This window comes from Trichomycterus rosablanca, chromosome 13 (genome assembly GCF_030014385.1).
Source record: "Trichomycterus rosablanca isolate fTriRos1 chromosome 13, fTriRos1.hap1, whole genome shotgun sequence".
Lineage (NCBI taxonomy): Eukaryota > Metazoa > Chordata > Actinopteri > Siluriformes > Trichomycteridae > Trichomycterus > Trichomycterus rosablanca.
In genome coordinates this window covers 2,720,941-2,748,381 of record NC_086000.1, presented here as the reverse complement: position 1 = coordinate 2,748,381, position 27,441 = coordinate 2,720,941, and the positions used below count along the sequence as shown (strand labels likewise).

Here is a 27,441-nt window from a genome sequence, read left to right as displayed (position 1 = left end):
ACGGTTTGTAACGACAACAGGATGTAAGGCGGCACTTCCACCGCGGCGTCTTAAGGTAATTTATTATAAATGTGTTTGTTTTGTTCTGTTTGCTGTATTTACTGTGTTTATTCGTGTGCTAAAGTTGCATTGATTCGCATTGAACAAACAACAAATCTGTTGCGAAGTGAATTCATATCCCGTCTCTCTTTTTTTTAAAATCTTTTTCTCTTCCACCTTGTGAATAATTCGGGTGGTTTAATTCGCAAACAGTGTTTAAAACAGGAATTTAAATCTAAATCTAAATCTATCCAGCCTTTGTAAGCTTTCAGTCGCGACCCTTAAAGTTTTCCGAACTAGCCAGGATTTCATCGGTTGCCAAGGCTTTGGCTGTATCCCAAATACACCCCTTCTCCCTACCTACCTAGCTCACTTTGCTCTCACGTCGCCTTAGAACGAAGTGCACTCCGGCTTCAAAAGTGAGTCGTTTGGGTTTCGGCCTCGGTTGATTCGCTGACCTTTAGGCGCGGTTAGGGTTCGTAAATGTGGGAATCGACTCGGCGTCTCTGTCCAGGTGTTGCGAATCGACTCGAATGATTCCCGAGACTCGGTTCATTTACAATCTTCCGCCGTGAAACATAAAGAATGGCTTCACGTTTCATCAAACCTGTAATTACAGGACCGACTCTTGGAGATCATCCCTCAGTCCTGGATGAGCTCGTATTACCCTGGTTAGGAGGCAGGAAACCACGATTTATTTGAGCCTTTGTCTCATCATTATTCACTCACAAGCTGTTAATGTAAACATTTATATCACATCACATGTCATGCCAGTTTTCTTGACTTCAGACTGAACATGTGCTTCTGGGTGAAGTTTTTCCCCCATCATATAGATTAATGTAGTGGCTTTAACCATCAGGAGGGTTTCTGTTCAGTTCTCTTTTGCTGTTCCTCAATTGAGGGGGTGACACGGTGGCTCACAGCAAGAAGAACCTAGGTTCGATCCCCAGGTGGAGCGATCCAGGTCCTTTCTGTGTTTCCACCGGGAGCTCCGGTTTCCTCCCACAGTCCAAAGACGTGCAACTGGAGATACAAAATTGTCTAGCACACCAGCACAGAGTTTCTGAACTCTTCGGTTCGAAACTCGGCGTTGCCACCGGTCGGCTGGGCGCCATCTGGCCGGCATAACTGGCAGTGCCTGCTGCAGCAGATACTAATCGGCCACCGTATCTGCAGGGTGGGGGCCGGATTATGTGTGGGTGGGTGGGTCTTCATACGCTGTGTAAGGACCTGTGCAGAATGCAGGGGCGAGAAGAGGAGCGCTGTGCACGTGTCGGAGGAGGCGTGTACAGCGACGTGCTCTCCTCGGATGCAATCTGGTATCTCTCAGCAGCGGAAGACAAAATTGAGTCGCTAAATCGGGAGGGAAATGGGGAGAAAATCTTGTGTAACGAATAACTGCTGTTTTTGTCATAAATGTAACCAAAGCCGCTCAGGTGGCGCAGCGGTGAAGTACGCTAGCTCACCAGAGTTGGGTTTCTAGATGCATCGTATCGAAACTCAGCTCTACCTTTCCGACTGGGTTGGGCGGCAGTATGAACAACGTTTGGCTGTTGTTCAGGGGCTTAGGGGTAGAGTCGGAGCGTAGGTCCTCATAACCGGTGCGACTGCGGCCCCTGCTGGTTGACTGACGGCGCCTGCACGGGGCTGAGGAATGACATCGAGGGGGGTGTGACCCTCCGTGCGCAGTGTCTCTCGGTGTACGAACTCGGCTCGTGCGGGTGAAAAATGCAGGCTGTGCTGACTGCGTGCCGGAGGGGGCGAAGGGGGCAATGTGTCGAATCAGTATAGAGGACGCGATCAGGGTAATTAGACACGATTAGAATGGGGATAAAAGTTGGGGGGAAAAGTGGGAAAAAATAGATAATAAAAAATAAATAAATAAATGTAACCAATGTGTAAAACATGACGTTAAAATCCTAATGAATAAATAAATAATGTCCTCCGATCATATAGATGAGGCTTTGACAATTCTGTGGCTTTGTTTTACCATCAGGAGAGTTTCTGTTCAGTTCTCTTTTGCTGTTCCTCAATTGAGGCATGATAGGGGTCTGCTGATACACCAGTAAGGTCAGGGTTAGTCTTGTACTCATCTGTACTTTGGATAACATGTTTCTGTTGCTGCTTCATTTCTCTTAAACAGAAATGAAATAAAGCAGATCCGCTCGGACTTGACAGGCTGCACTTGACTGCTTTGTGTCAGTTCACAGCACTGACCTGATCCACTAGATACCACGGTACTCTCGTCATATTGTCCAGCCTTCAAAAGACACAGATACCCAGCTGGCGGTGTCTATTCATGCCGTCTTTAAATACATGTGTGTATTGTAATATTTATCTGTGTTATTTAACACAACACATGGATGCATTCAGGGTTTTGTGAGGCGCAGTCAATGAGGATGATGCTCGGCCAACCAGCGTTGCCGTATTGTGATACGATATCATCACAGGATAGATAAAGACGATGTGATCAGATATCATAAACGTATAGACAGGAGACGAAGCAGAATTCATCCAATCATAAGAATATAATCATCAGCTACTGAAGTACTGAAATATACACCGGTCAGTATTTTAGAGCTCATGCTATTTGGAAAAATAGAAACAGCATGGAAATATCTGCAGAACCAGTCTCGCAAGTTACGCTTCTTTGGGCATGTGATGAGGCGCCCACATGACAACACTGAAGGCAGCGATCTGAGCGGGCTTGAGAAAGGACTCCACGTGGATTTCATTACTGCATCAATCAGACGTATGCAACAGGTGACATGAGACAGGGCGTCAGACAAAGCTGACCCATCTGTGCGGCCAACCATCACAAAGCGATGACGGCATGGTGGCGTGATGTGACCATAAGTGAGTGTATTCTCGTTTTCCGGGTGAAGTAGTAAACAAATCGCAAACAAATTCTTTACGTTCACGTAGTTCTTCTTGTGACCACCGAATTCCGCTTGATGCACCTTCAGTGCCAGATCTTTAAAGGGCGGCACGGTGGCGAAGTGAGTAGCGCTGTCGTCTCACAGCGAGAAGGTCCTGGGTTCGATCCCCAGGTGGGGCGGTCCGGGTCCTTTCTGGGTGGAGTTCGCATGTTCTCTCCGTGTCCGCGTGGGTTTTCCTCCGGGTTTTAACCAAATGGGCACAAATCCCCACACACATACACCGATCAGCCATAACATTAAAACCACCTCCTTGTTTCTACACTCACTGTCCATTTTATCAGCTCCACTTACCATATAGAAGCACTTTGTAGTTCTACAATTACTGACTGTAGTCCATCTGTTTCTCTGCATGCTTTGTTACCCCCTTTCATGCTGTTCTTCAATGGTCAGGACCACCACAGGACCACCACAGAGCAGGTATTATTTAGGTGGTGGATGATTCTCAGCACTGCAGTGACACTGACATGGTGGTGGTGTGTTAGTGTGTGTTGTGGAGTTGTTTAAATACCGTGTCCACTCACTGTCCACTCTATTAGACACTCCTACCTAGTCGGTCCACCTTGTAGATGTAAAGTCAGAGACGATCGCTCATCTATTGCTGCTGTTCGAGTCGGTCATCTTCTAGACCTTCATCAGTGGTCACAGGACGCTGCCCACGGGGCGCTGTCGACTGGATATTTTTGGTTGGTGGACGATTCTCAGTCCAGCAGTGACAGTGAGGTGTCTGATCCACTCATACCAGCACAACACACACTAACACACCACCACCATGTCAGTGTCACTGCAGGTTTCATCCCAAGAGTCGTCGCGATGGGAAGGAAAAAGCGCGTTACAGCCGTGGGTGTGACTCACGATCTCCGTTCAGCATTTACTCCCTCACATTTCAGTCTCCATCTTTCATTAAGCCGTGTGTGTGTGTGTGTGTGTGTGTGTCATTTGGTTAGGGATTCCCACTTCCTTTGTTGTAAGTCGTGTCGGTTGAGCGCGTTTGCATACGTGTCGTTCTGTTCCCTCCCTATCAATGGAACACCTGCCGACTCGGTGCGGCGCACTCGCAGGGGATAACCGAGGCTGTTGGTTCATTACCGGGGGGAAAAGTGAACAGAAAGCCTGGGGAAGCACCTCAGAAAGGTCGAGGTTCTCTTTTACTGCTCGTCTGTAACTTGTTTTTAAGCATTTTGGCCTTGCACTCTCTTTACATATCTACCACAAACTCATGCTCGTTAAACCTGCCATTCAAATCCAAATAAATCAATAAATTACTAAAAAAAACAGCGCAGCAGTAAAAACACACGCTGGAACCAGAGCTGGGACCTCGAATACATCGTATCGAGTCTCAGCTCTGCCTGCCGGCTGAGGCTGAGCGGCCACATGAACAACGATTGGCCTGTCGTTCATATAGGGGCGGGACTAAGCCGGATGGGGGCTCTCTCTCATAACTAATGCAGTTACGACCTCTGCTGGCTGATTGTTGGCGCCGGCACAGAGATGAGAAAAGAGTGCTCTCGGGGTGTGTCTCTCCGTACACAACGCTGAGCTGCACTGCACTCGTTAATGTGCAGGTGATAACATGCATATGGCTGCTGCCCGCATGTCGGAGGGGGCGTGGGTTAGCTTCGTTCTCCTCGATCAGAGCGGGGATCGGCATTGGTGGAAAGGAAGCGTCACGCAATCGGGCAATTGGACGCATTAAAATCAGGAGTAAATGCATAAAGAAAATAATATATATAAAAAAGCAAACAAAACTATTGTATTTATGCATTTTCTCCCAATTTAGCGTGGTCACTTCCGCTGCTGGTGGATCCCTGATTGCAGTCGAGGAGGGTAGAATGCTGCTCACGCCCCCTCCGATCCGCGTGCAGCCCCCAGTGGAACCCTTTCCCACCCATGCACTCCGCACAGGCGCCTCTCTATCTGCCAGTCAGGGTCCTTTCACAGCGTTTTAAGACCCCACCCACATAGTCCGGCCATCCCGCCCTAGCAGACCCCAGATGCCTGATAGATGGCGCCCAGCCGACCGCTTGCAACGCTGAGTTTCGAACCGAGGAGTCCAGAATCTGGATCAAACAATACATATGGGACAGTGGTAGCCTAGTGAGTAGAACTAAAAGGATGAGCGTTTGAAACCCAGCTCTGCCATGCAGCCACTGTTGGGCCCTTGAGCAAGGCCCTTAACCCTCTCCGATCCAGGGGTGGCGTGTAATGCCTGACCCTGCGCTCTGACCCCAGCTTCCAAACAAGCTGGGTTAGGCACAAATAAAGGCGTTCTATTCTATTCTATTCTATTCTACAGTATATGACTGATCCTATAACGAACACACACAGCTCACACACGGACTATGCAGCGTTCGCACACATATTCAGTATTTAATATTTAAAACTGCAATGTAAATGTACTCAAGCAGAGTGTTAAAATTGGATTACCTCTATTGGAGAGATGCCATGCGAAATTTCATTGTACCCGATTTTCATACCGTCATACCGTCTTCAGGAAGTACCGCGGTATACGGTATTACCGCGGCGGGGGGGATGGGGGGGGGGGGGGGGGGGTTGTGTCGCGGACAAACTGTACAGTGTACACACTTGAGTGTAATTACAATACTTCAATGTTTTATTATAAAAAGATTTAACAATCTGAACGTCAAACATTGCTTATCTTATCTGATCTATAATAAATACGCATAAGTATAAATGCACGTGTATCAATTACACTTTAACACAAACATTAACACATAACATTTTGGCATTGTAATCTCTCTCTGCCCACACAAAACAGAATAATAGCAGCTACACACTTCAATATATTTCAAAAGTTAACTGCTTACTTTATAGTTACAGATATTTCTTACAAGTGTATGAACGTGTACGATTAGTTCTGCCTGTAATCCAGAATTAAGTTCTATACCGTAACAAAAAATATGAATGTAAATGTTCATGTTGCGATGACGGTGATGTAAAATAATGTTAAAATAATTCAAAGTCCAAACATTTGAGTGGTTAACGAGAACGCTACTTTAAATGTCACACAAGCTCAGTGCAAAACACGAGCACAGAAACGGTACAAATCCGATCTCTTCCCTACACACTCGCTCCCTACGCCCTATAGTGCACTTAACATTCTTAAAGGGCCAGACTATATATTTTATAATTCACATTACACGACAGGTGAGACGTTCTTTTTTCTTAATATAGCGCTTTTATTTAGGAAAAAATAGTTCTTACATAGGCAGAAAAATCTATGGCAGACAAGAGTCAGAACAGCGGATTGGGCGTAACGTTATTATTACTGTTTGCTCCTTTTTCTCAACACTTGTGCTCGATTTACACTGAAGATATATTTAGTAAATAAGTACATGTCCGCGCACGCACGCGCTCGTGTTCATTTCCGGTTGAACTGATAAAAAATGTTGATTTTGAAAAATTAAAAGACGAGCCGTTTTTCAGTTTCTGCTTGTTAGCTCACAGCTAACGCTAGCCAGTGTGGCTCTTCACTCGTCTCTCTGGGTTATCACCAGTAAGCACCCCACAGCCAATCAGCGAGCTCCAACCGCCTACCCCTCCCACCCCTCCCTCACTGTGGATGCGCGCATGTCCTAAAGTCTCAGTTTTCAAGGTAAACCTGAAGCAGAAATTCGGCGCTTCACATTTAAAAAATACCGTCACCATTTTTGAATACCGCGGTATACGGTAATATCGTCATACCGCCCAACCCTAACCCGTGTGTAGTCACAATAAATATTCTATTCTATTCTATTCTAACATTATGCACGTTATCGATGCTGTTATTCATTTTATTTATCTCTCAAATGTCCGAAACGTTTCCAGGCTGTTTTTAAAAGCACGTGTGACACGTCTGTGATTCCGGAGCCTTCCCTGTATGAAATGTCGTCAGCTGTACGTGTGGCTCCATGTTGCAGATTTATATGCAAATAGATGGTGTGGTTTAGGTGGATTTGCATGAGTGAAAGTCTCAGTGTGAACACACCCCCCGTTCCTAGAAAAACAACAATCTGTGATTTGTTTACACTCTCGAATTTGGGTTTAATTGAAAAGTACAAAGGAAAGACTTTTAAAGTTTTCACTCATTCATTTGATAATATTTGTTTAATAGGAACAAACTGTGACTTTTAAAAAAAGTAGAATAGAGAAAAGAACACCTTTATTATTCATATATACATATACACGTGTACAGTACGATAATATTCTTTCTTCACGTATCCCTACTCGTTTGTAAGCTGGAGTCAGAAAGGGTTAAGGGCCTTGCTCAAAGCCAGTCTGATCAGCCATAACATTAAAACCACCTCCTTGTTTCTACACTCACTGTCCATTTTATCAGCTCCACTTACCATATAGAGGCACTTTGTAGTTCTACAATTACTGACTGTAGTCCAAATGTTTCTCTACATGCCTTGTTACCCCCTTTCATGCTGTTCTTCAATGGTCAGGACCCCCAAAGGACCACCACAGAGCAGGTATTATTTAGGTGGTGGATGATTCTCAGCACTGCAGTGACACTGACATGGTGGTGGTGTGTTAGTGTGTGTTGTGCTGGTATGAGTGGATCAGACACAGCAGCGCTGCTGGAGTTTTTAAACACCGTGTCCACTCACTGTCCACTCTATTAGACACTCCTACCTAGTTGGTCCACCTTGTAGATGTAAAGTCAGAGACGATCGGTCATCTATTGCTGCTGTTCGAGTCGGTCATCTTCTAGACCTTCATCAGTGGTCACAGGACGCTGCCCACGGGGCGTTGTTGGCTGGATATTTTTGGTTGGTGGACGATTCTCAGTCCAGCAGTGACAGTGAGGTGTTTAAAAACTCCAGCAGCGCTGCTGTGTCTGATCCACTCATACCAGCACAACACACACTAACACACCACCACCATGTCAGTGTCACTGCAGTGCTGAGAATCATCCACCACCTAAATAATACCTGCTCTGTGGTGGTCCTGTGGTGGTCCTGACCATTGAAGAACAGGGTGAAAGGGGGTAACAAAGCATGCAGAAAAACAGATGGACTACAGTCAGTAATTGTAGAACTACAAAGTGCTTCTATATGATAAGTGGAGCTGATAAAATGGACAGTGAGTGTAGAAACAAGGAGGTGGTTTTAATGTTATGGCTGATCAGTGAGGACCATCCAAACTGTTATTATTAAATGGTGCAAAAGTCAACAACTGGATTGGTGATCTGCCCTGAACCCTCAACTCTATCAAACACTTTTTAGTCTTTACTGAAAGGACACAAATTCCCATAGACACACTCCAAAGCCTTTGGAAATCGGATGCTGATTGGATGATTAGTGTGCATGTAAAGGCACTGGGGTATATGCTTAGCGATTAAGGTACTGGACTAGTAATCGAAAGGTCGCTGGTTCAAGCCCTTGAGCCTCTATTTCTTAGATAGTATACTGTCACAGTACTGTAAGTCGCTTTGGATTAATGCCAAAAATGTAAATGGACCCCTGGAACTTTGTTAGTTGCCTGATGATGCTTTAATATTGTGACTCTCGTTTCACGCGTTTGACATTTCGGTGTTTTTTAATTAGCGCTGTGATCGTCAGGAGTCTGTGATCGCTAACATGTGAAATTCCATCCGCCAGGACACTGAGGAGGTCTGAGAGCCTCTCGGTTTTCACTGACATGAAAATATTTTCAGTTCATGCATATAGCACACACGCACACACGCACACACACACGCACACACACACACACACACACACACACTCTCCCTATAGAGCCTCTCATGTGCCTGACACATTCTGAAACCACGGCAGAGCTGAAGTGAGTGATATCTATTCCTGTCCGTGTCGTTGCGCTTTACTCTTTATGGCTGTTTAGCCCGTGACTATTTACAGCCTGTTAGACAGCTGACGTGTTCGTGGTCGTGCAATAAAATAAATAACATAAATAAACCGAAGAGTCACAGAATAGTCGAACTGAATCCAGGAACCACTTATTCAGGTCTTTCGTTAGATATCGGGCGTAAAAACAAAGCCCCAGGCCTGAAACACAGAGGTGGTCCCGCCCCAGTTTTAAACGAACTAGCTTGTTATCAAGGGCGGGGTACAGGGACTATGAAACGTCGTAGTTTATTCGCAAAGCCCGTTTCCATCCCCCTTATTCTGCATTTTAACGATGCGATATTCTAACTATTCTAACTCTAGCTTTTCCATCCAGGTTTTTTAATGCGCATTTTCAAAATTCGCAAAAAGTTGGTGAATGGAAAACCCTCTAGTAACTACCTGTCCTGTCATGACAGTAAACGAGGAGAGTAAAACATGATGTTAACATCCTAATAAATAAATAATAAACAAATGACCCCGGGTCAGTTTAGTTAAAGTAAACCCGTGACGTTGTGACCTCAGAGCGTTTCCTCTTCTCGGTCCTGACTGAACCCTCAGCTGTTTGTTGCTTTCTAGCGGCTTAGGCGTGGATGTGATCTCCGAGCACTTGTTCACCCAACACAACACGTCCTCTGGAATTCAGTCCCCAGCTGTGCCACCCTGAATTATTTACAGGCGGATTTTCACCAAGTTCCTGGTCGATGAGACGCTCGGGCTGACCCGTCTGTGTGCTCACATTCATAATGACGCTGCGATCTAGTCTAGCAGGGCCAGATCTGATCTCTTGGAACTTAAGTGTGGGTGAGAAAGACGTCTTACACAGTTTATACTCGACCCTGTAATGGTCTGCTCAGCTTCCTGTCTAAATACTTGGGTAAAAATAAGCTGTATTTAAATAATCTTGTTTGGGACGGATCTACTCCATGGTTGACGTGTGATAGTAAATCACACTGTGGTTTTAATCAGACTGATAATACTAACATGCTATTTAAATATATATATTTCATTATTTTTTCTATTAAATAATAACCCTAGGTGGTAAAACACGCTAGCACACCAGAGCTGGGATTTCGAACACATTGGCTGTTGTTTATAGGGTAGGACAAGCCGGATAGGGACCTCATAACTGAGCGAATTACAACCTCTGCTGGCTGGTTGATTCCGTTTGCACAGGGTCGAGGAATAATGCTGATCAGGGTGTGGCTCTCCGTACACAACGCTGATCCGCATATGAACTCGCCTCGTGCAGGTGAAAAGATGCACACGTGCGACAGTCTCGTTCTCCTCAATCGAGGCGTCGAACAGGCACAATCGGTCGTGCCTGGGGGAGGGAGGGAGGTCGATGAGGTTCCTTATTGTCGCTGCAAATTTGGCCTTTGCCGGTTGGTCCAGGTTCCTGCACGAGTGGTGGATGATTTACAGAGGGCGCAGCGTGACTCTCTACTCTTGGTAGGGGAAAAGAAGCGCCCGGGTGATGTGATTGAAGCAGCAGGGGAATCACAGTCAGGAATTGGAAAGGACTTATTGAGGATCATTTTTTTAGGGAGGGGGTTTAATGTGCCAGCTCACAACTTCTGAGATCCAGGTTTGAATCTCAGCGGTGCCTTCAGCCTGTCTGGCATCTACACAGACATGATCTGGTAGATTTAAGGACCGGGCAGGGCTATTAGGAGGTGCATTTGTCAGTGCGCTCTCAGTGCAGGTCCCAAGCCACATTTCTTACGGGCGCTTAGGTGGTGCAGCGGTATAATGTGCTAGCTCACAACCTCTGAGATCCAGGTTTGAATCTCAGCAGTGCGATCAGCCTGTCTGGCACCAACACGGACATGATCTGGTACGTCTGACGACAGGGCAGCGCTGTCGGGAGGTGCGTTTGTCAGTACCCGGAAAAAATAATTACGGTTGCACCAGGAACGGCATCCTGGGAAAAAAACTGTCCCAAAGCAGGTATACGGATCCTAAACATACACGCCCTGTTTTTACCGGAGTTGGGAAGTATGTTGCCATGGTGATTAAGCTGCTTCAGTGTTGAATCACATTTTATGATACAGTTAAGCCCGACTTAATCCGAGAGCTGTCTTGATAATCCACAAACGGGCGTCGTGGTGCGCGATACAGTGCTCGGGTTTGTAGTTTACAGAGTCCCGACAAAAAATCTGACTGATGATACAAACAACTCATAATCCTGCTGAACTCGTGTGGCTCAGCGGCCTGATAGTGCTTCAAATCCCAGCTGTACTGTCCACCTGGCCGAGTGACTAACGGGCACAACTGGGCTCTAGAGTGCGACCTAATTTCTCAATGGTGCGACTAAAAAAAAATCTGAGGTCACGCCGGTGCGACCAGCCGTTCGAGGGGAAAAAGTGTCCGCGACTCTGACATCTCACACATCAGGTCCATATCGTGGTCTAAACCAGGGGTTTGGACATGCGCCCCGCTCCGTGTGCCGACCGCGGACTTGCACACACACATACACACACACACACACATACACACACCCGCACGCACGCGCCAACTCGCCATCCACCCACCCCACCCCCCCTACGTCACCAATCGCACAAAAAACATTTCGAAAGCTCTCGACAAGCCAAAATATTTTAATTTTTTTTATTTTACCCCTTTTTCTCCCCTTTTTAGCGCATCCAATTGTTCAATTAGCATCGATCGTGCTTCCTCTCTGTCTATGCCGAACCCTGCCCCAATGGAGGTGATTGAAGCTAACCCGTATCCCCTCCGAAACACGAGCAGCAGCCAGATGCATCTTTGCCACCCACACATTGACGAGTTTTGGCGCCACCTAGCGTTGCATGCGGAGAGACACACCCTAAGGGCACCCTCTCTCATCTCTGTGCAAGCGCCTCCAATCAGCCGGTAGAGAACGTAATCGCATTCTGACAGAGAGAGACCCACATCCGGTTCTTTGTCCCACCCCCCATATGAGCAACCGGCCAATCGTTGCTCATATAGCCACTCAGCTTCGAACCGGTAAAGCAAGGCTGGATTCGATACCACGTTCCCAGAATCCAGCCCTGGTTGCAGCGCGTCTCTTTTTACCGCTGCGCCACCTGAGCGGAAGCCAAAATATTTAACGTTGTGCACATTATACACACGATGCAATTTTGATGTTTAAAGATACGTTTTACTTCATGTACGTAATACATCCCGATCCCATCTGAGCCGATTCTATGAACACATGATATAAACTCCTGGTTCACTTTAGTAAATCGTGAGCGGTTCCTGCTTTCGATGTAGATGAGAGCAGAAAACGTCACAGAGCCGAGCAGAGACAAAAGTTCATCGGTTACTAAGTTGGTTAGTTCAGGATCATCTGCTCTGACTGACTAAACTTTTAGCTCCACAGGCAGAACGAGTCTGACCCGGTTACCGCTCTGTGGTAATAGCAGTGTAATTAAGCCTGAGCTTTATGAGGTAAGCGAGTCACACAAAATGTTCCAGTAACTGGTGTTTATTTAAAACCACAACATTCATTATAACAGTAAAAGAGAAAACTGTGAAAAGAAACTTACGATTCGCATCTTATGAATCGACTCATGACTCACTAATAGCGACACTGTGAACAGAGCATCTCCCACACCTTTCTCAAAAACACACACACGTACTATAACAGCACTCATTGTTTAGTCACCGATTTATCTTCACAGTTAGCCGTATTTTTCATCTGGATAACATTAAACGTGCGTTTGTGCGTGGTCAGCAAGACTAATCAAATGTGTCTCCTGTGGATGAAAAATGAATCGCTTTAGTTTTAAAAGTTAAAAAAAAAAATCTCATAATGCCACGGCCGCTGGACAGGCACTCGCGCTCCCCCAGACAGGTATTGGCGCCCCCCCCCCCCCCCCCCCTTTCTTGTTTGTTTGTTTGTTTGTTTGTTTAAGATTTTAACGTCGTTTTTTGCACTTTGGTTACATTCATCACAAGAACAATAGTTATTCATTACACAAGGTTCATCATTTCACACAAGTTTATTTCAAACAGTCACGGACAATTTTGTATCTCCAATTCACCTCACTTGCACGTCTTTGGACTGTGGGAGGAAACTGGAGCATCCGGAGGAAACCCACACAGACACGGGGAGAACATGCAAACTCCACACAGAGAGGACCCGGACCGCCCCGCCTGGGGATCGAACCCAGGACTCTTCTTGCTGTGAGATGACGAATAAAAAATTTTTCTTAAAAAAAACCTGTAAAACTGCGGTGTTAAATGCGATGTGGTTGAAAATTTGGGTGCACCTAACTTTTGTGCTGGTGCACCTAAGAAAAAAAGTTAGGCGCACCAGTGCAACCAGTGCAAAAAGTTAGTCTAGAGCCCTGCACAATCGGCCGTGCCGGAGGGAGGGAGGGAGGTCGATGGGGTTCAACAAACTGTCAACGGACTCTTCGGGATTTGATTTCTCTCCCACAGTCGCCGGTGCAGAACCTCGGAGGTGCTCGGTACAGTGTGTGTGTGTGTGTGTGTGTGTGTGTGTGTGTGATTTGTTCCACATGGTTTCAGACACACCTCAAACGCTCGTGAGTCAGTCTGCACCCACACAGAATGTCACCGTTCCCCCTCGCTGACTCATTACGGGGTGATTACATGTTTCCCGAATGCCCGAGCTTTCTCCCGTCCGTGTGTTCTCATACAGTCCGGGACGGCAGAAATAGGAATGATGGGAACAAGGTCGTAGCGTCCAGTGAAGATATGAAACGCATCGACACGTCTTTGTACTTCAGTTAATGAAGCCAATGTGGCGGCAACGTAGAGCAGGTACCCGGACATCAGCACCAAGCAGAACCATTTCTTTAAAGCTCTAACTAAGCATGCAGACTTACAGTATACAGTCTAAACAATTAATGGTCCAACAGTGGCAACCTGGCAGCGGTGGGGCTTGAACCAGTGAAGTCCAGTACCTTAACCACTAGGCTACGACTGCCTAAAATATTTGCATTTACATTTTCAGCATTTAGCAGACGTGACTCACAGACAGTATATATTATCTAAGCAATTGAGGGTTAAGGGCCTTGCTTAAGGGCCCAATGGTGGCAACTTGTCAGTGGTGGGGCTTGAACCAGCAACCTTTCGATTACAAGTCCAGTACCTTAACCACTAGGCTACAACTGCCTAAAATATTTGCATTTACATATTCGGCATTTAGCAGACACTTTTATCTAAAGCTACTTACAGTAGTGTGACCGTATACAGTCTAAGCAATTGAGGGTTAAGGGCCTTGCTCAAGGGCCCAACAGTGGCAACCTGGCAGCGGTTGCGCTTGAACCAGCGATCCTTCAAAAAAAAAATAAAAAAAAAATAGTACAATATATACAAAATAGTTACAGATATGTACAAATAAAATGCCGTGCAAATAGTAATAACAGTGTGTGTGGTAACAGTGACAGTAACGTATTATGAAGGTAGTAATGACGATAAGACTTTGTTTCTGGGAGGGAGTTCAAGTCGGGGATGACGGTGTTAAATGTGGGGAAGAATTTACACAGGGACACGATGCAAAACATCCACATCATTCTGAAGCTCTGTGACGGATTGGCGTCCTGTGCAGGTCATTCCTGCCTTGTGCTCAGTGTTTCCCGGTGGAACCGGACCCACCACAACCCTGACCGGGATTAAGCAGTTATTGAAAATGGAACGATGTAGTCGTTTCCGATTCCCCGCTACATAACACTGTGTTGGTCCCCCTTTTGCTGCCAAAACAGCCCAGCAACTGTGATGCTCTGTGTAGTCTGACACCTTTCTATCTGTTAACTCCTACAGTTATCTGAGCTACAGGAGCTCGTCTGTCGGATCGGACCACGCGTGCATCAGTGAGCCTCGGCCGCCCCGACGCCGGTTTAACACCGTTCCTGATAGATACCGACCACTGCAGACCGGGACACACCCCACAAGAGCTGCAGTTTTACAGATGTTTGATACTGATAGACACTAATGAGGGTTTATTATTGTGTCTCTTAGGGCTGGGCGATATATCGATATTTATAAAATATCGATATATTTTCATACGCGATATAAGATGAGACAATATCGCATATATCGATATAGATGTTGCGTTCCAGTTAGATCAGACAGTTCGTCTTTCTCTTCTCCCAGTTAGTCTCTGCACATGTTCACCTGCCCCGCCCCTCTCCCTCACTGCCCCGCCCCTCTCCCTCACTGCCCCGCCCCTCTCCCTCACTGAACACAACTCGCCCCTCCCCACCGCTTCACCAGTAAGTCCTGCAGGCAGCGAGAGCATGGAGACGGATAAAGACGTGACAGAAGCTATCGAAGAGGAGCTGCTTACTAAAAAGAAAAATAATGACTCTTTTTGGAATTATTTGGAGATGGTTCGAATTCAAAGTGTCAGATGAGCAGCAGAATAATGTATTCTGTAGAGAACGCCGAAAACAAGTCCAGACAAAAGGTTCCAGCTCCGTGTACCTTCATTCGTTTTCACTTCAGATCCCAAAGTTAAAAAACAAGAAAACGAGTCGTTATTCGTTTCAAAAACCAACACAAGCGCATGCACACGCTGACATGCACGTATTTACTTCACATTAAGTGTAGAGAAAGTAATAATAACGTAACGGTGCGTCTCCTGTTGTTCTGACTCTTGTGTTTGTATATGTGATGTGCATATATTTGCTCTATCTGTAAATACAAACATTATGGGGATTTCTGTACTGGATGTTGTACGTGGTCGTGTTAGTTTATACTGGACGATCGCCCGACGTCCGACACGTCATTTATTTATCTTCTATTATAGTATTTCTTGTTGTCGGGCCAATAAACATGAAGCATGAAGCAGAACGCTGATTAAAATGCATTAAATGTTGTAATAGTTACACAGTAACATGAACGATTAATTCTGCCTGTATTACAGAACTGAGTTCTATACGTTAAAAAAAATTTATGTAAATGTTATGGCGACATATACATAAAATAATGTATAAAGTCCAAACATGTGGGGGTGGGGTGGGGGGGTTAATCTTCCCTACACACTCGCTCCCTGCACCCTATAGTACACTTAACATTCTTAAAGGGCCAGACAATATATTTGTAATTCACATTACACAACAGGAGATGCCTTAGAAAACAACTTTTTTTTTTTCTTAGAATAGCTCTTTTTTTTTTTTTAAGGAAAAATAGTTCTTGTGTGAAGCTTCCCCAGCATGAATATTAATAAAAGTGCCTGTAAAAAAATTGGAACATGTAGCTTTGTCTCAGAAGTGTCTTTTTGTTATTACCTTATGGGATAAAAAAAATATCGAGATATATATCGTATATCGCCATTCAGAAAAAAATATCGAGATATTATTTTTGATCCATATCGCCCAGCCCTAGTGTCTCTGTACTGAATCTGTTTGAATACAGTCAGTGAGATGCAAATCACCACCATGGTTTTAGTGACGTTTTACATTCTGTCTGAACGTCACTGTAGAACACTGAGGTTTTAACGTCCTGGTACTTTGACACAAGTGGAATATTTGTGTAAATTTGTTTTTCCTCTGCTGCAGCTCGTGCAGAACCTGCTGCTGGATTTCTGGGAGGGCTGGAGGCTTGATGTGCACTTGTTCCACTTTTGTAGTTATTTAGATTTAAACTGTGTGTGTGTGCACGTTATTACACTGTGATGTGTAACTTAGTGCTCAGGTTGTTCTGTGTTAAACTCAATTAGAAGGAGCTCACACCTTAAACAATGCAAACACACACACACACACACACACACACACACACACACATTATGTCCAGGTTGGTGCAGACCGGTGTGTAGACTCACCTGCATTTTAAGCTGTGGTTAAATAAAAATGCACAGATTATGTGTGTGTGTGTGTGTGTGTGTGTGTGTGTGTGTGTGTGTGTGTGTGTGTGTGTGTGTGTGTGTGTGTTGTGTGTTTGTGTGTTTGTGTTCATTTGTACATGTTTCTATGTGGTGGACCAAGGTGTGTGTGTGTGTGTTTATGTGTAACTGCCTTTGTGTGTATGTGTGTGTGTGTTCATTTGTACATGTTCTATGTGGTGCACCTGTGTGTGTGTGTGTGTGTGTGTGTGTGCGTGTGCGTGCTAATTTGGGCATGTTTTTATGTGGTGCACCAGGGTGTGTGTGAGTTTATGTGCAACATCCTTTGGGTGTGTGTGTGTGTGTGTGTGTGTACATTTGTACATGTTGTACATGTGGTGCACCAGGGTGTGTGTGTGAGAGTATATATATATATATATGAACAAGGAACCCTTCTGTCCTCCCACTCTCAGACACAGCCAATTTTTACCTGTCTGTCTAGACGTCCAGCCGGTTGATAGCACAACTGTGATACGGATGGTTAAATGAAGGCTATATATATATATATTGTGTGTGTGTGTGTGTGTATAGCCTTCACATATCCATCCATTCAAATGTATATATATATACAGTGGGGGAAATAAGTATTTGATCCCCTGCTGATTTTGTAAGTTTACCCCCTTACAAAGACTTGAACAGTCTATAATTTTTATGGAAGGTTTATTTTAACAGAGAGAGACAGAATATCAACAAAAAATCCAGAAAAAAAAACATGAAATAAAAGTTATAAAAAGAAATGCCCGGTGGGGATGGTGTTCTTGGGGTCATATCCATCATTTCTCTGCTCCCAGCTCCCTTGAGATCATTGACGAGCTCCTCCCGTGTAATTCTGGACTGACCTCACCTTTCTCAGAATCATTCTTACCCCACCAGGTGAGATCTTGCATGGAGCTCCAGAGTGAGGGTGATCGACTGTGATCTTGTATTTCTTCCATTTTCGAATGATCGCACCAACAGTGGTCTCTTTCTCACCAAGCTTCTTGCTGATGGTCTTGTAGCCCATTCCAGCCTTGTGCAGGTCTACAATCTTGTCCCTGACGTCCTTTGATAGCTCTTTGGTCTTGCCCATGGTGGTCGAGAGATTTGAACGGAAGAAACTGATTCTGTGACAGGAGTCTTTTATACAGGGACAGGACTAATTTGTGTGCCTCATGGGCACATAACCGGTCTGTGGGGGTCAGAATTCTTGCTGGTTGGTAGGGGATCAAATACTTATTTCCCTTAATGAAATACAAATTAATTTATAACTTTTATTTCATGTTTTTTTGTTGATATTCTGTCTCTCTCTGTTAAAATAAACCTTCCATAAAAATTATAGACTGTTCAAGTCTTTGTAAGGGGGTAAACTTACAAAATCAGCAGGGGATCAAATACTTATTTCCCCCACTGTATATATATTCAGCACATATTTTCTGGCCTTATTCTTGGCACCAGTTTATTAGGATGTGTGTGCTAGTATTAATAGAGTTATTTTTAGTTATTTAATTATCTTTTTTGTCTGCAGGCTGAACACGTGCTTCCTCACTGTCCTGTTCCAGTTCCCACCACAGAGCTTAAGAATGGGGTAAAGACCAAACACCTCGAGCGCAAACCTGAAGCATCGCCTGCCGTCTCACCTGAACAGGTAACACTCACACGGCACACTGGAGCCTCCGAATAACCGTCCGTACCTCTGCTGTGCTAGACAGACATGGGAAGATTGGCTGTGTCTGAGGGTGGGAGTACAGAAGGGTTCCTTGTTACTGCTAGTCTCAGCATTGTGATTGTCTGAGTGTATCAGGTGCAGCAGTGTTGTTGGGAATTTTAAATCCTTTAAAATTTAAACATACCCAATTTAGTCGTCTCCAATTCCCTCCCAGTTGGCTGAGACTATCACATGCTCCTTCTGACATGTTTGTAGTCACCTGCCTACCCTCGATGGATTCTTAGAGGGAGCTGCATAGCGTTCAGAGAGACACGCTAAGCTCCCCAGGTCAGACAGCAGAGGTCGCTATTGTACTGCCGGAATGGCATTGATTGAATAAAATGTCAATCAAGTCATTTTTATGGTTGTAAAAGTGCCCAATACAGTACAAAGTCTCACACGATAATACAGAATTAATTATTAAATCCCTTAATAATAAAAGACTAAAAACAAACACGCGCTTGTATTTTTGGTTTCCTGCTGACGATACACGTGACAAAGTCTCAGCAGTTCAAATACTTCATTCTTTTTTTTTATACTTTTCTACACGGCACACAGTTTGCTGGTGTTTGTGCTCCGTCCCATTCAGATTTGGTTGAATTAAAAAAAAAAAATCCACGTGCGTGTGGATTAGGACAAGGCCAGGTTCTGTTGGTTGCCCTCGGGTTCAATCAGACAGTAAACGAGGACGCCGTTTGCACCGTACACTCAGGGGAGGCAAAACAAAGACCGGCCGCTCTGTTCTCGTCCTCTGTAAACATCAGCCCGGTTCTCTCAGCATGTCACTGATTCTGAGCCACGAGTTAATATTAACCGAATAATGTACTAATGTGTAACACAGAGTTCTCTCGCAGCACCGCTGATCGACCGTGTGTCCTGACACGAACCTAAAAGAGCTTAAAAGCGTCATTTATTTAAATGTAAACGTATGGAATTATTTAAGTCTCAGACTTTCACCTGAGGGTTTAAAGCAGGACGTTCCTGCTTCTTCTAATAAACACCAACAGAATCCGTTACCAGGCCCGTGTGAACACGATATCTCACACGCCTCTCTTACTGTGCACTCCCAGCATTGTTCTGCTGTTATCACTTAGAGAGTGGATTAAACAGAGTCACTGAGCACATTAATGTCCATACTATAGCAAGCGACTTATAACAAATTATAACTGACACTGCAGAAGAAAAGCATAATAAAGAACCGTAAAGGTTTTAATAACAGAATTAGCACAGCTTGGAATAAAACTAATAACAATCAGGCACTTATCTGACTATTTTATATTAAAGTGAACGAAGGTAAGCAGCCATGGTAGCACTGTGTACACCCTACTGAATTTACAGCTGCTTGCTTATACCTGTCTGTAGTTAATAATAATAATAGATCCCTACACCAGAGAAGCTCACAAGTCACAGAATACGAGTCCGAGTCAAGATAATAAACACAAAACATATATCGGAAATGTAGAGTAGAAATAAACAACAGATAAAACACAACAACAGATTAGCGAGTGTATTTAGCCGTTTTACTTCGTGCCTTTACTTTCCTCCTCATTGTGTAAATGAATGTAATTTCCGTAACAAGAAGGTTCCAGTTAAAAGCTTCAACCTGATACGTTTTGTTTTCATTACAGAATAAAATCGCTCGATAAATCACGGCACAGCAGCCAAAATCCCAAACACAGCAAAAACCATCATAACCGCTTCTTACCTGAGCTTCTGTTCTTCCAGATGCTGTTACATTTATAAGCGTGCGTCCCATTAGGAATAGAATCCGTTATTTTGTAAATGTGCTTATAATTAAAAACCTCCAAACTTTTCCCGGTCGTGAAGTAAAACAGGAAGTCGTTAGAAAGCCGATCGAGCGTTTCATTACCACGTCATCTGTGTGACGCAAACCGAATAAATGCAAATAACAGCATTTCATACTAACAATTACAATCAGAAGCTCTGATTGGTTCAGAAAGCGCTCTTACAACCATTAGCACCGATTCTGTAGGAGCGTTCCATTCACCCCGGTTGTTCCTGTGAAGTGAACCATGTAGAGTGTTGGGCGGCACGACGGCTAAGTGGGTAGCACCGTCGCCTCACAGCAAGAAGGTCCTGGGTTTGATTCCCAGGTGGGGCGGTCCAGGTCCTTTCTGTCCTTTCTCCCCGTGTCTGCGTGGGTTTACTCCGGGAGCTCCGGTTTCCTCCCACAGTCCAAAGACGTGCAAGTGAGGTGAATTAGAGACACTAAATTGTCCATGACTGTGTTCGATATGACCTTGTGAACTGATAAACCTTGTGTGATGAGTAACTACCGTTCCTGTCATGAATGTAACCAAAGTGTAAAACATGACGTTAAAATCCTAATAAACAAACAAACTATGTAGAGTTCCACCATTTTAAGTGAGATTCAGATCCAAAGGTAACAAAATGTTCAAATGAAGTGAACTTCAGAGTGTGTAGGGAGTAGGGAGCGACGCTTCATCACTATGCCGGAAAAAAGTATCTGTTGGAAATGATTGTGGTCTAAATGGGTGTAAAAGGACCTCAGTACTTAAATATGTCCAAAACTAAAATATGTTTTGGAAATTGAGTAGTTTGAGGAATAAAGAGGACGTGACAGCCATGAAATCTGTGATTCCTTTTCTCTGAGGGAACACAGCACGGGGTCACAAGATGGTGTTTCGCTCCGCTGGGCGGTTCAGCCTGTGTTGCTCTAAAGCAACCAGAGACATCGTGGTGCGGATAAATGAAACTGAAGCCGACGGTTGATAGAACGGTGGGAGGGGGACTTCTGGTAAAAGGAAGCTCACACAAAGGGCCGTTTAAAGTCACGTATAGAACAAAGCTGAGGATTTCCCTTTTTGTTGCTTGGTACTGACATTGACGTGACGTTTTCGGCATTTAGCAGTCGCCTTTATCCAAAGCAACTGTACGGTACAGTGACAGTATACAGTGAGCAATTGCGGGTTAAGGACCTTGCTGAAGGGCCCAACAGCGGCAACCTGGCAGTGGTGGGGCTTGAACTAGTGACATTCTGATTACTAGTCCAGTGTTTTAACCACTAGGCTACAACTGCCCTACTTTTTTACATATTCTGCATTTAGCAGATGCCTTTTATCCAAAGCGACTTACAGTACAGTAACAGTCTACAGTCTGAGCAATTGAGGGTTAAGGGTCCAACAGCAACCCGGCAGTGGTGAGGCTTGAACCAGCAACCTTTTGATTACTAGTCCAGAACCTTAACCGCCCCTACTGCAAGTCAATAGCTGATCCGTGCTGCCTGGTACTGCAAGTCCTGATGTGTGTGTGTGTGTGTGTTTGATCTCTCTCTGTCAGGTGGCGAAAGCCGGGACCATGCACGGCCGCCCCAGGAAGTTAAAGGTCTTCATGCTGACCGTGATGACCGTGTTCCTCTTCATCATCGTGGAAATGTCCAGAAACACCGGTCAGGACAAGTTGGGCAGGAACAAAACCCTCATCCCCAACAAGCAGTTCTGGAAGAAGCCCGTGCGCAGCAAAGCCTACTGGAACCTTCAGCAGGAGCAGCTGGACTACCTGAACAACCCCATTCTGAACGGACCCAACGGACCCAACGTCTCGCTGCCGGACTGGCTGAACGACACGATCGGACGGGAATCCTGCGAGCCGGACCTCAGGGTCATGAGGCAGAACAATTTCAACCTGCTCCCGGATCGATTCAAGGACTTCCTGTTGTACATGCAGTGCAGGACGTACCCCATGGTGGTCGACCAGCCCAAGATATGCAAGGAGGATATGTTCCTGCTGCTGGCCGTCAAATCCCTGGCGCCGCATTTCGACCGGCGTCAGGCCATCCGAGAGTCCTGGGGTCGGGCCGGACTCCTGGCGAACAAGACCGTCGTGACCGTGTTCCTCCTGGGCAACACGACCACCATGGACCACTTCCCGGACCTGTCGGAGATGCTGCGCTACGAGAGCTCCATGCACGGCGACATCCTCCAGTGGGACTACCGGGACTCCTTTTTCAACCTGACCATCAAGGAGGTCCTGTTTCTGGACTGGCTGAACGCCAGCTGTCCCGGCGCGAGCTTCATCTTCAAGGGCGACGACGACGTCTTCGTGAACACCCTGCACATCATCGAGTTCCTCAAGAAGCTCACGCCCGTGAAGGCTCGGGACCTGTTCGTGGGCGACGTGATCACGAACGCGGGCCCGCACCGAGACAAGAAGCTGAAGTACTACATCCCGGAGAGCTTCTTCGTCGGGGCGTATCCGCCATACGCCGGCGGCGGGGGGTACCTCTATTCCGGATCGTTGGCCAAGAGGCTGCACGGTGTCGCGAACAAAGTGGCGCTCTACCCCATCGACGACGTGTACACCGGGATGTGCCTGAGGAAGCTGGGGCTCGCCCCGGAGAAGCACAAAGGTTTCAGGACCTTCGACATCGAGGAGAAGTACCGCGCCAACGCCTGCGCCTACAAGGGCCTCATGCTGGTTCACCCGAGAAGCCCGCAGGAGATGATTAAAATCTGGACCTGGCTCACTGACCCCGCTTTGAACTGTCAGTAAAATTCCAACCCGGATTTCTGGCAGCTCCTCGTTTCATGTAAAAGGTGAGCGAGGACGTTCCAGCCGCTCTATTGATGTTAGAGATAGTGTTAGAGGCTTTTACACAGGTCGCCTGTTGCTTAGCCTCACCAATGTTACAGTTTAGCTTCTGCTAAGGACAGTGGGATCATGGGAAGCGTAGTTCAGCCGGTCTGAACTCGGATTGGTGTATAAATGCACAGATGAATGTTTATTCGTCAGTGCATACAGCTCTGCTGTTTATTCCTAAAGCCAGTACGCTGAAGTGCTATGCAAACCGTTACACGCAGAACAGCTCCAGTTATGGAACCGATTTTATAAACCGTAAAGCTACCGGATCATCGGGTCACTTCTAGATACTTCGTTTTGTTTGTTTGTTTGTTTTTCACTGTGGTTTGTGCTGCTGTCGATCCGCTCCACGTTGCAGTGCCCTGTATAAAGCATCAGTATGTAACGATCTGGGGATTTGGCGCCCCCTTAGGTGAAGAAATGTTACTGCAGGCGATTTTCAGACGTGCATTTTGAAGCACTTTTGAGCTTCAGTGCCCTTGAACTTCTGATGCTTCTGAGAGATTCTTCTCATGCTGATGGCGGTGGTGATGCTCCAAAATCCCCAGTGCCCCCAAGTGTCCCCAATTTAATTGGGTTGGGATCTGGTGACTTCTAAAACTGTACAGTTCACCCAACAAACCCCAACATTTCCTGACCAGTTTGGCTGTAGATGTTGAACTTCTAAACGCACAATTTGACCCATTTTGGCGTCCTAGTCATTTCCAGTCACCCCCCACCCTTCCCCATTGGCCAAGAAGGGCTAGAGATTAGCGCTCTATTTCCACTCCTCGAGGAAAACCCCTTCCCGACCTTTCCTTACTCAGACACAGCCTGCCAGACCTTAAACTTACTACAGTGGTCAATCATTTAGGTATGTACCGTTCTCTTGGTGTATGCCACACATGCCATAAAACACATGGAGTGCCTTCTGTTCCAAAAGTCCAGAAATGTCAGGCAGGGCAGTTGTAGCCTAGAGGTTAAGGTACTGGACTAATAATCAAAAGGTCATTGGTGTCTTTAATTGGGTTGAGATCTGGTGACTTCTAAAACTCAACAAACCCGAATATTTACTGACCAGCTTGGCTGTGGATGTTGTATTTATTGGTATTTATTCATGGATTGGCGTTGACCCTTCATTCTAAACGCACAATTTGACCCATTTTAGCACTCCTCGAGTAAAAACCCCTTCCCGACCTGACCTTACTCAGACACAGCTCATTGTGTCTGTCGAGTGCCTGCCAGGCCTTAAACTTAATACAGTGGTCAATCATTTCGGTCCATACCGTTCTCTTGGTGTACGCCACACATGCCCCGAAACACATGAAGTGCCTTCTGTTCCAAAATAATCTCAGTAAGGTACTGGACTGGTAACCAGAAGGTCACTGGTTCATGCCCCACCACTGCCAGATTGTTGCTGTTGGGCTTTTGAGCGAGGCCCTAAATTCTCAATTGCTCAGACGGTACACTGTCACAGTCCTGCTTCGGATAAAGTCTGCCCGCCGGCATCTGCACCTTTTTTTTGTCGCCCGTCTCCGAATTCTGGACAATGGGCACCATATCTGACCACACTGACCAAATTTGAGGCTTTCACAGCAGTGCCTGGACTCCTGAGTATTGCTCCTCCAATCACCGATCTCATCATGCTACTCATTTAAACTTAAAGTTACATCCTGCAGCTTTAAAAAGAAGAAGGACTCGATTGCAGTTCTACTTAATGTTCTGGATCCAAAATTTCAAACGCACATTCCGGATCAGCTGGGGCGACGCCCTTTTATAAACCTTTTTTAAGCTAGAAGACCAATCGTGTCACTCTGTAGCTTTGGTGCATTTAAAACGTTCACTGTGCTGAAACCAAAATGTTTGTGCCTCGTGCCGACGTCGTCAACCTGCTGTCCACTTTCAGTATTCTTTAGCGGGATGAAGACGACGACGAGGAGGAATGTTGCTGTTCAGTATCGGAGCAAATCGAGAGGCAGAGGCAGCATCCATAGTAGGATGTAACCATTGCCTAGGTTACGGCGACACCTGCTGGCAGGGTGTTGCGAGTACTTCCTTTACACCGTGTGCCTGCTTTTACATGCACATTCATGTTCTGATCGTCTGATTTCGGTCTGATCTGACTGTTCTGGGTCTAAGAAAATTATTTTAAAGAACTACAAGCCACCCTGATGCACATACAGTCTCTAAACATTATGTCAAATCAGTACGTCACCAATGTGCCTGCTTCTGTAGTGTCGCACTCGGAATTCACTGCTCAAACTCGATCCTGCAGCCTTTCAAACAGCTGCAGAAACAACTCTTTGTTGTATTTAAGGTCACTTTAAGGAACTCCAAGCCACCCTGTAGCACATACAGTCTCTAAACGGTATGTCAGATTATTATATCACCAATGTGGCTGCTTCTGTAGTGTTATGTTCGGAATTCACTGCTCAAACTCGAACCCCTGACTGTTAGACTCGTGTCTGAATCTGTTCACCTTTTGCGACCTTGATACGAATGACGTGAATCATCCGGCTAACTATACACAGCAAGGTGCAGCAGAGTCGGTGTTGCTATGGAAACCATGCAAAAGCATCGTATTGGAACCTTGAATGTAATGGAGCCCACCCTAAACCAATCAGATTGAGGGATTCAGCAGTGCCGTGGTGCTCGACTTGAAAGTGGTGATGCTGCCACCTCACTGCTGGAAGTTCATGAGCAGCCCAGGTACTTTCTGTACCTCCTTGAGGGTCAGATTATCACCGAAATGTGAATCAGATCATTTTGTGCATGTAAACACACTAATTAGTTTATCAATACACTGGATTTCTGTTCTTGTGATGCTGAACTTCGTTGTACTGTCGCTTGTTTCCGTATTTATTGTTTTTTTTTTCCTGTGTTTTTGATTCAAATGTTGTGAAACGTTCTTCATCACTGACATCCCAAAGAAGAAATCCCAAATATTACACGTAGGACTGACCAGGATGAACGACGTTCACGTATTTATTGTAACCTAAAGACAGTATGAGCGGGTGGAGTCGGATATTCAGTTTCCGTTATTTACTACAGCTCCAGAGTTATTGACACCCTCGGTAACAGGCTGTAGTGTTTTTAAAAACAGATCCCTCTTCTTAACCTTCACATCTAAAGGTCCTTACGTTCTTCTGCTCTTCAGCTCAATCCACAGCTTTCCAATGACGTTAAGCTCAGGGCGCCGGGCTCAGAATCCTTAACGATTCCTGAGATAAATCAACCTCAAAACATTACCGATCCTCCGCCTTCATAACTGTGACCATTCATTTCACCCCACGCTCACCTCGAGTATTCGTGTTCCTTTAGTGCTTTATGTTCGTCTCATCCCACCGTAGAACCCAGTTCAAGTAAAGACTTAATACGGAGTATAAACAGTTTTATTGTAAATATAAGTCTGTTTATGGTAACTATGGAAACAGTGATTGTTATTTAATATATAAATGATTAATAGTTATTATTTATGTCAATTTATTATCGAGTACGTCTGAACGGATTGCAGGAAACGGCTCATGATCTGGCATAAATAAGAAGCTGCTGAGACATAAGATGTCAAGCTTGCTGGACTGTGGACAGTGACATCAATATCTAATGTGCAGGAGTTTCATTCTTGCAAGATTGAAACCACGTAATGTCCAGCAGCTGGACTTTAATGCCAGATCTGTTCATGCTGGTTCTTAATTGGCGTTCGAGCATCCAGACAAATTCCCTCGTTACCTTTAACAGGTGTAGTAAAACCCGCCCTGTTTATAAGCGCACAAAGACGTAACTAATCAATCACATATAACCCTGTTTGTTTCCTTCACCTGCACTCACGGTTCATTCGTTCAGTCACACATTGACACAGAAGCGCTCGTTCAGCTCTTCTATACCCGACTCGGGTCCCAGTTCCACAGAGCCGCGATTAAACGTCAACCAAAGTCACACCGCTGCCTTTTTTTAAACGTGTGCACAAGACCAAAGTTATAAATCGAGCCTCAGCAGAAGACGTTTCTAACAGGCTGATTTAATTCTAGGTTCTTTTTACCACAATGTGCCTTTATTCTCTTTTCTCTCCTGCTGGATCCTATTTGTAAAATTGTTCTGCTTATTTGTGTCTGTGTTCATTGAAATAAAATAAAACATATATTTTGTATCTAATGAGAGAAACTTGATTTGTTCTGTTCTGTTGCCTTTTCTTTAAAAGCTCCTTTCAACATGTTAAACCAAATATTGACACTAGAGGGCGTAAATGTATCGTTTTTTTGCGCCACAACAGGACAAACGTATAGGGCATTCAGGTAGAAATGATTATGTATGTATTATATATTGTTATAAAGTAGAAGTTATAATTATTATAAGCATATGTACAGTTGTGTTCAAAATAATAGCAGTCCAACATCACTAACCAGATCAATCACTGTTTTTGGTAGAAATTATATTTATACATGGCAAAAAACTTACTAGTAGGTGTAGTAGAGTAATAAAAAACCAACAGACCCAACCATC

General features: G+C 45.2%; 1 protein-coding gene across 1 annotated transcript; it reads left to right on the top strand.

Annotated features, from left to right (window-relative positions):
* Nucleotides 1–27,093, top strand: b3gnt2b (UDP-GlcNAc:betaGal beta-1,3-N-acetylglucosaminyltransferase 2b). Its single transcript, XM_063007536.1, has 3 exons — nucleotides 1–55; nucleotides 18,163–18,282; nucleotides 21,664–27,093. The coding sequence occupies exon 3, from the start codon at nucleotides 21,682–21,684 to the stop codon at nucleotides 22,873–22,875; it is 1,194 nt and encodes a 397-aa protein (XP_062863606.1). The 5' UTR covers nucleotides 1–55; nucleotides 18,163–18,282; nucleotides 21,664–21,681; the 3' UTR covers nucleotides 22,876–27,093.
* Nucleotides 27,094–27,441: the final 348 nt, after the last annotated feature.

Bases quoted from the DNA above. Each gene is read 5' to 3' on its own strand.
- b3gnt2b (XM_063007536.1), top strand. From the start codon at position 21,682: ATGCACGGCCGCCCCAGGAAGTTAAAGGTCTTCATGCTGACCGTGATG.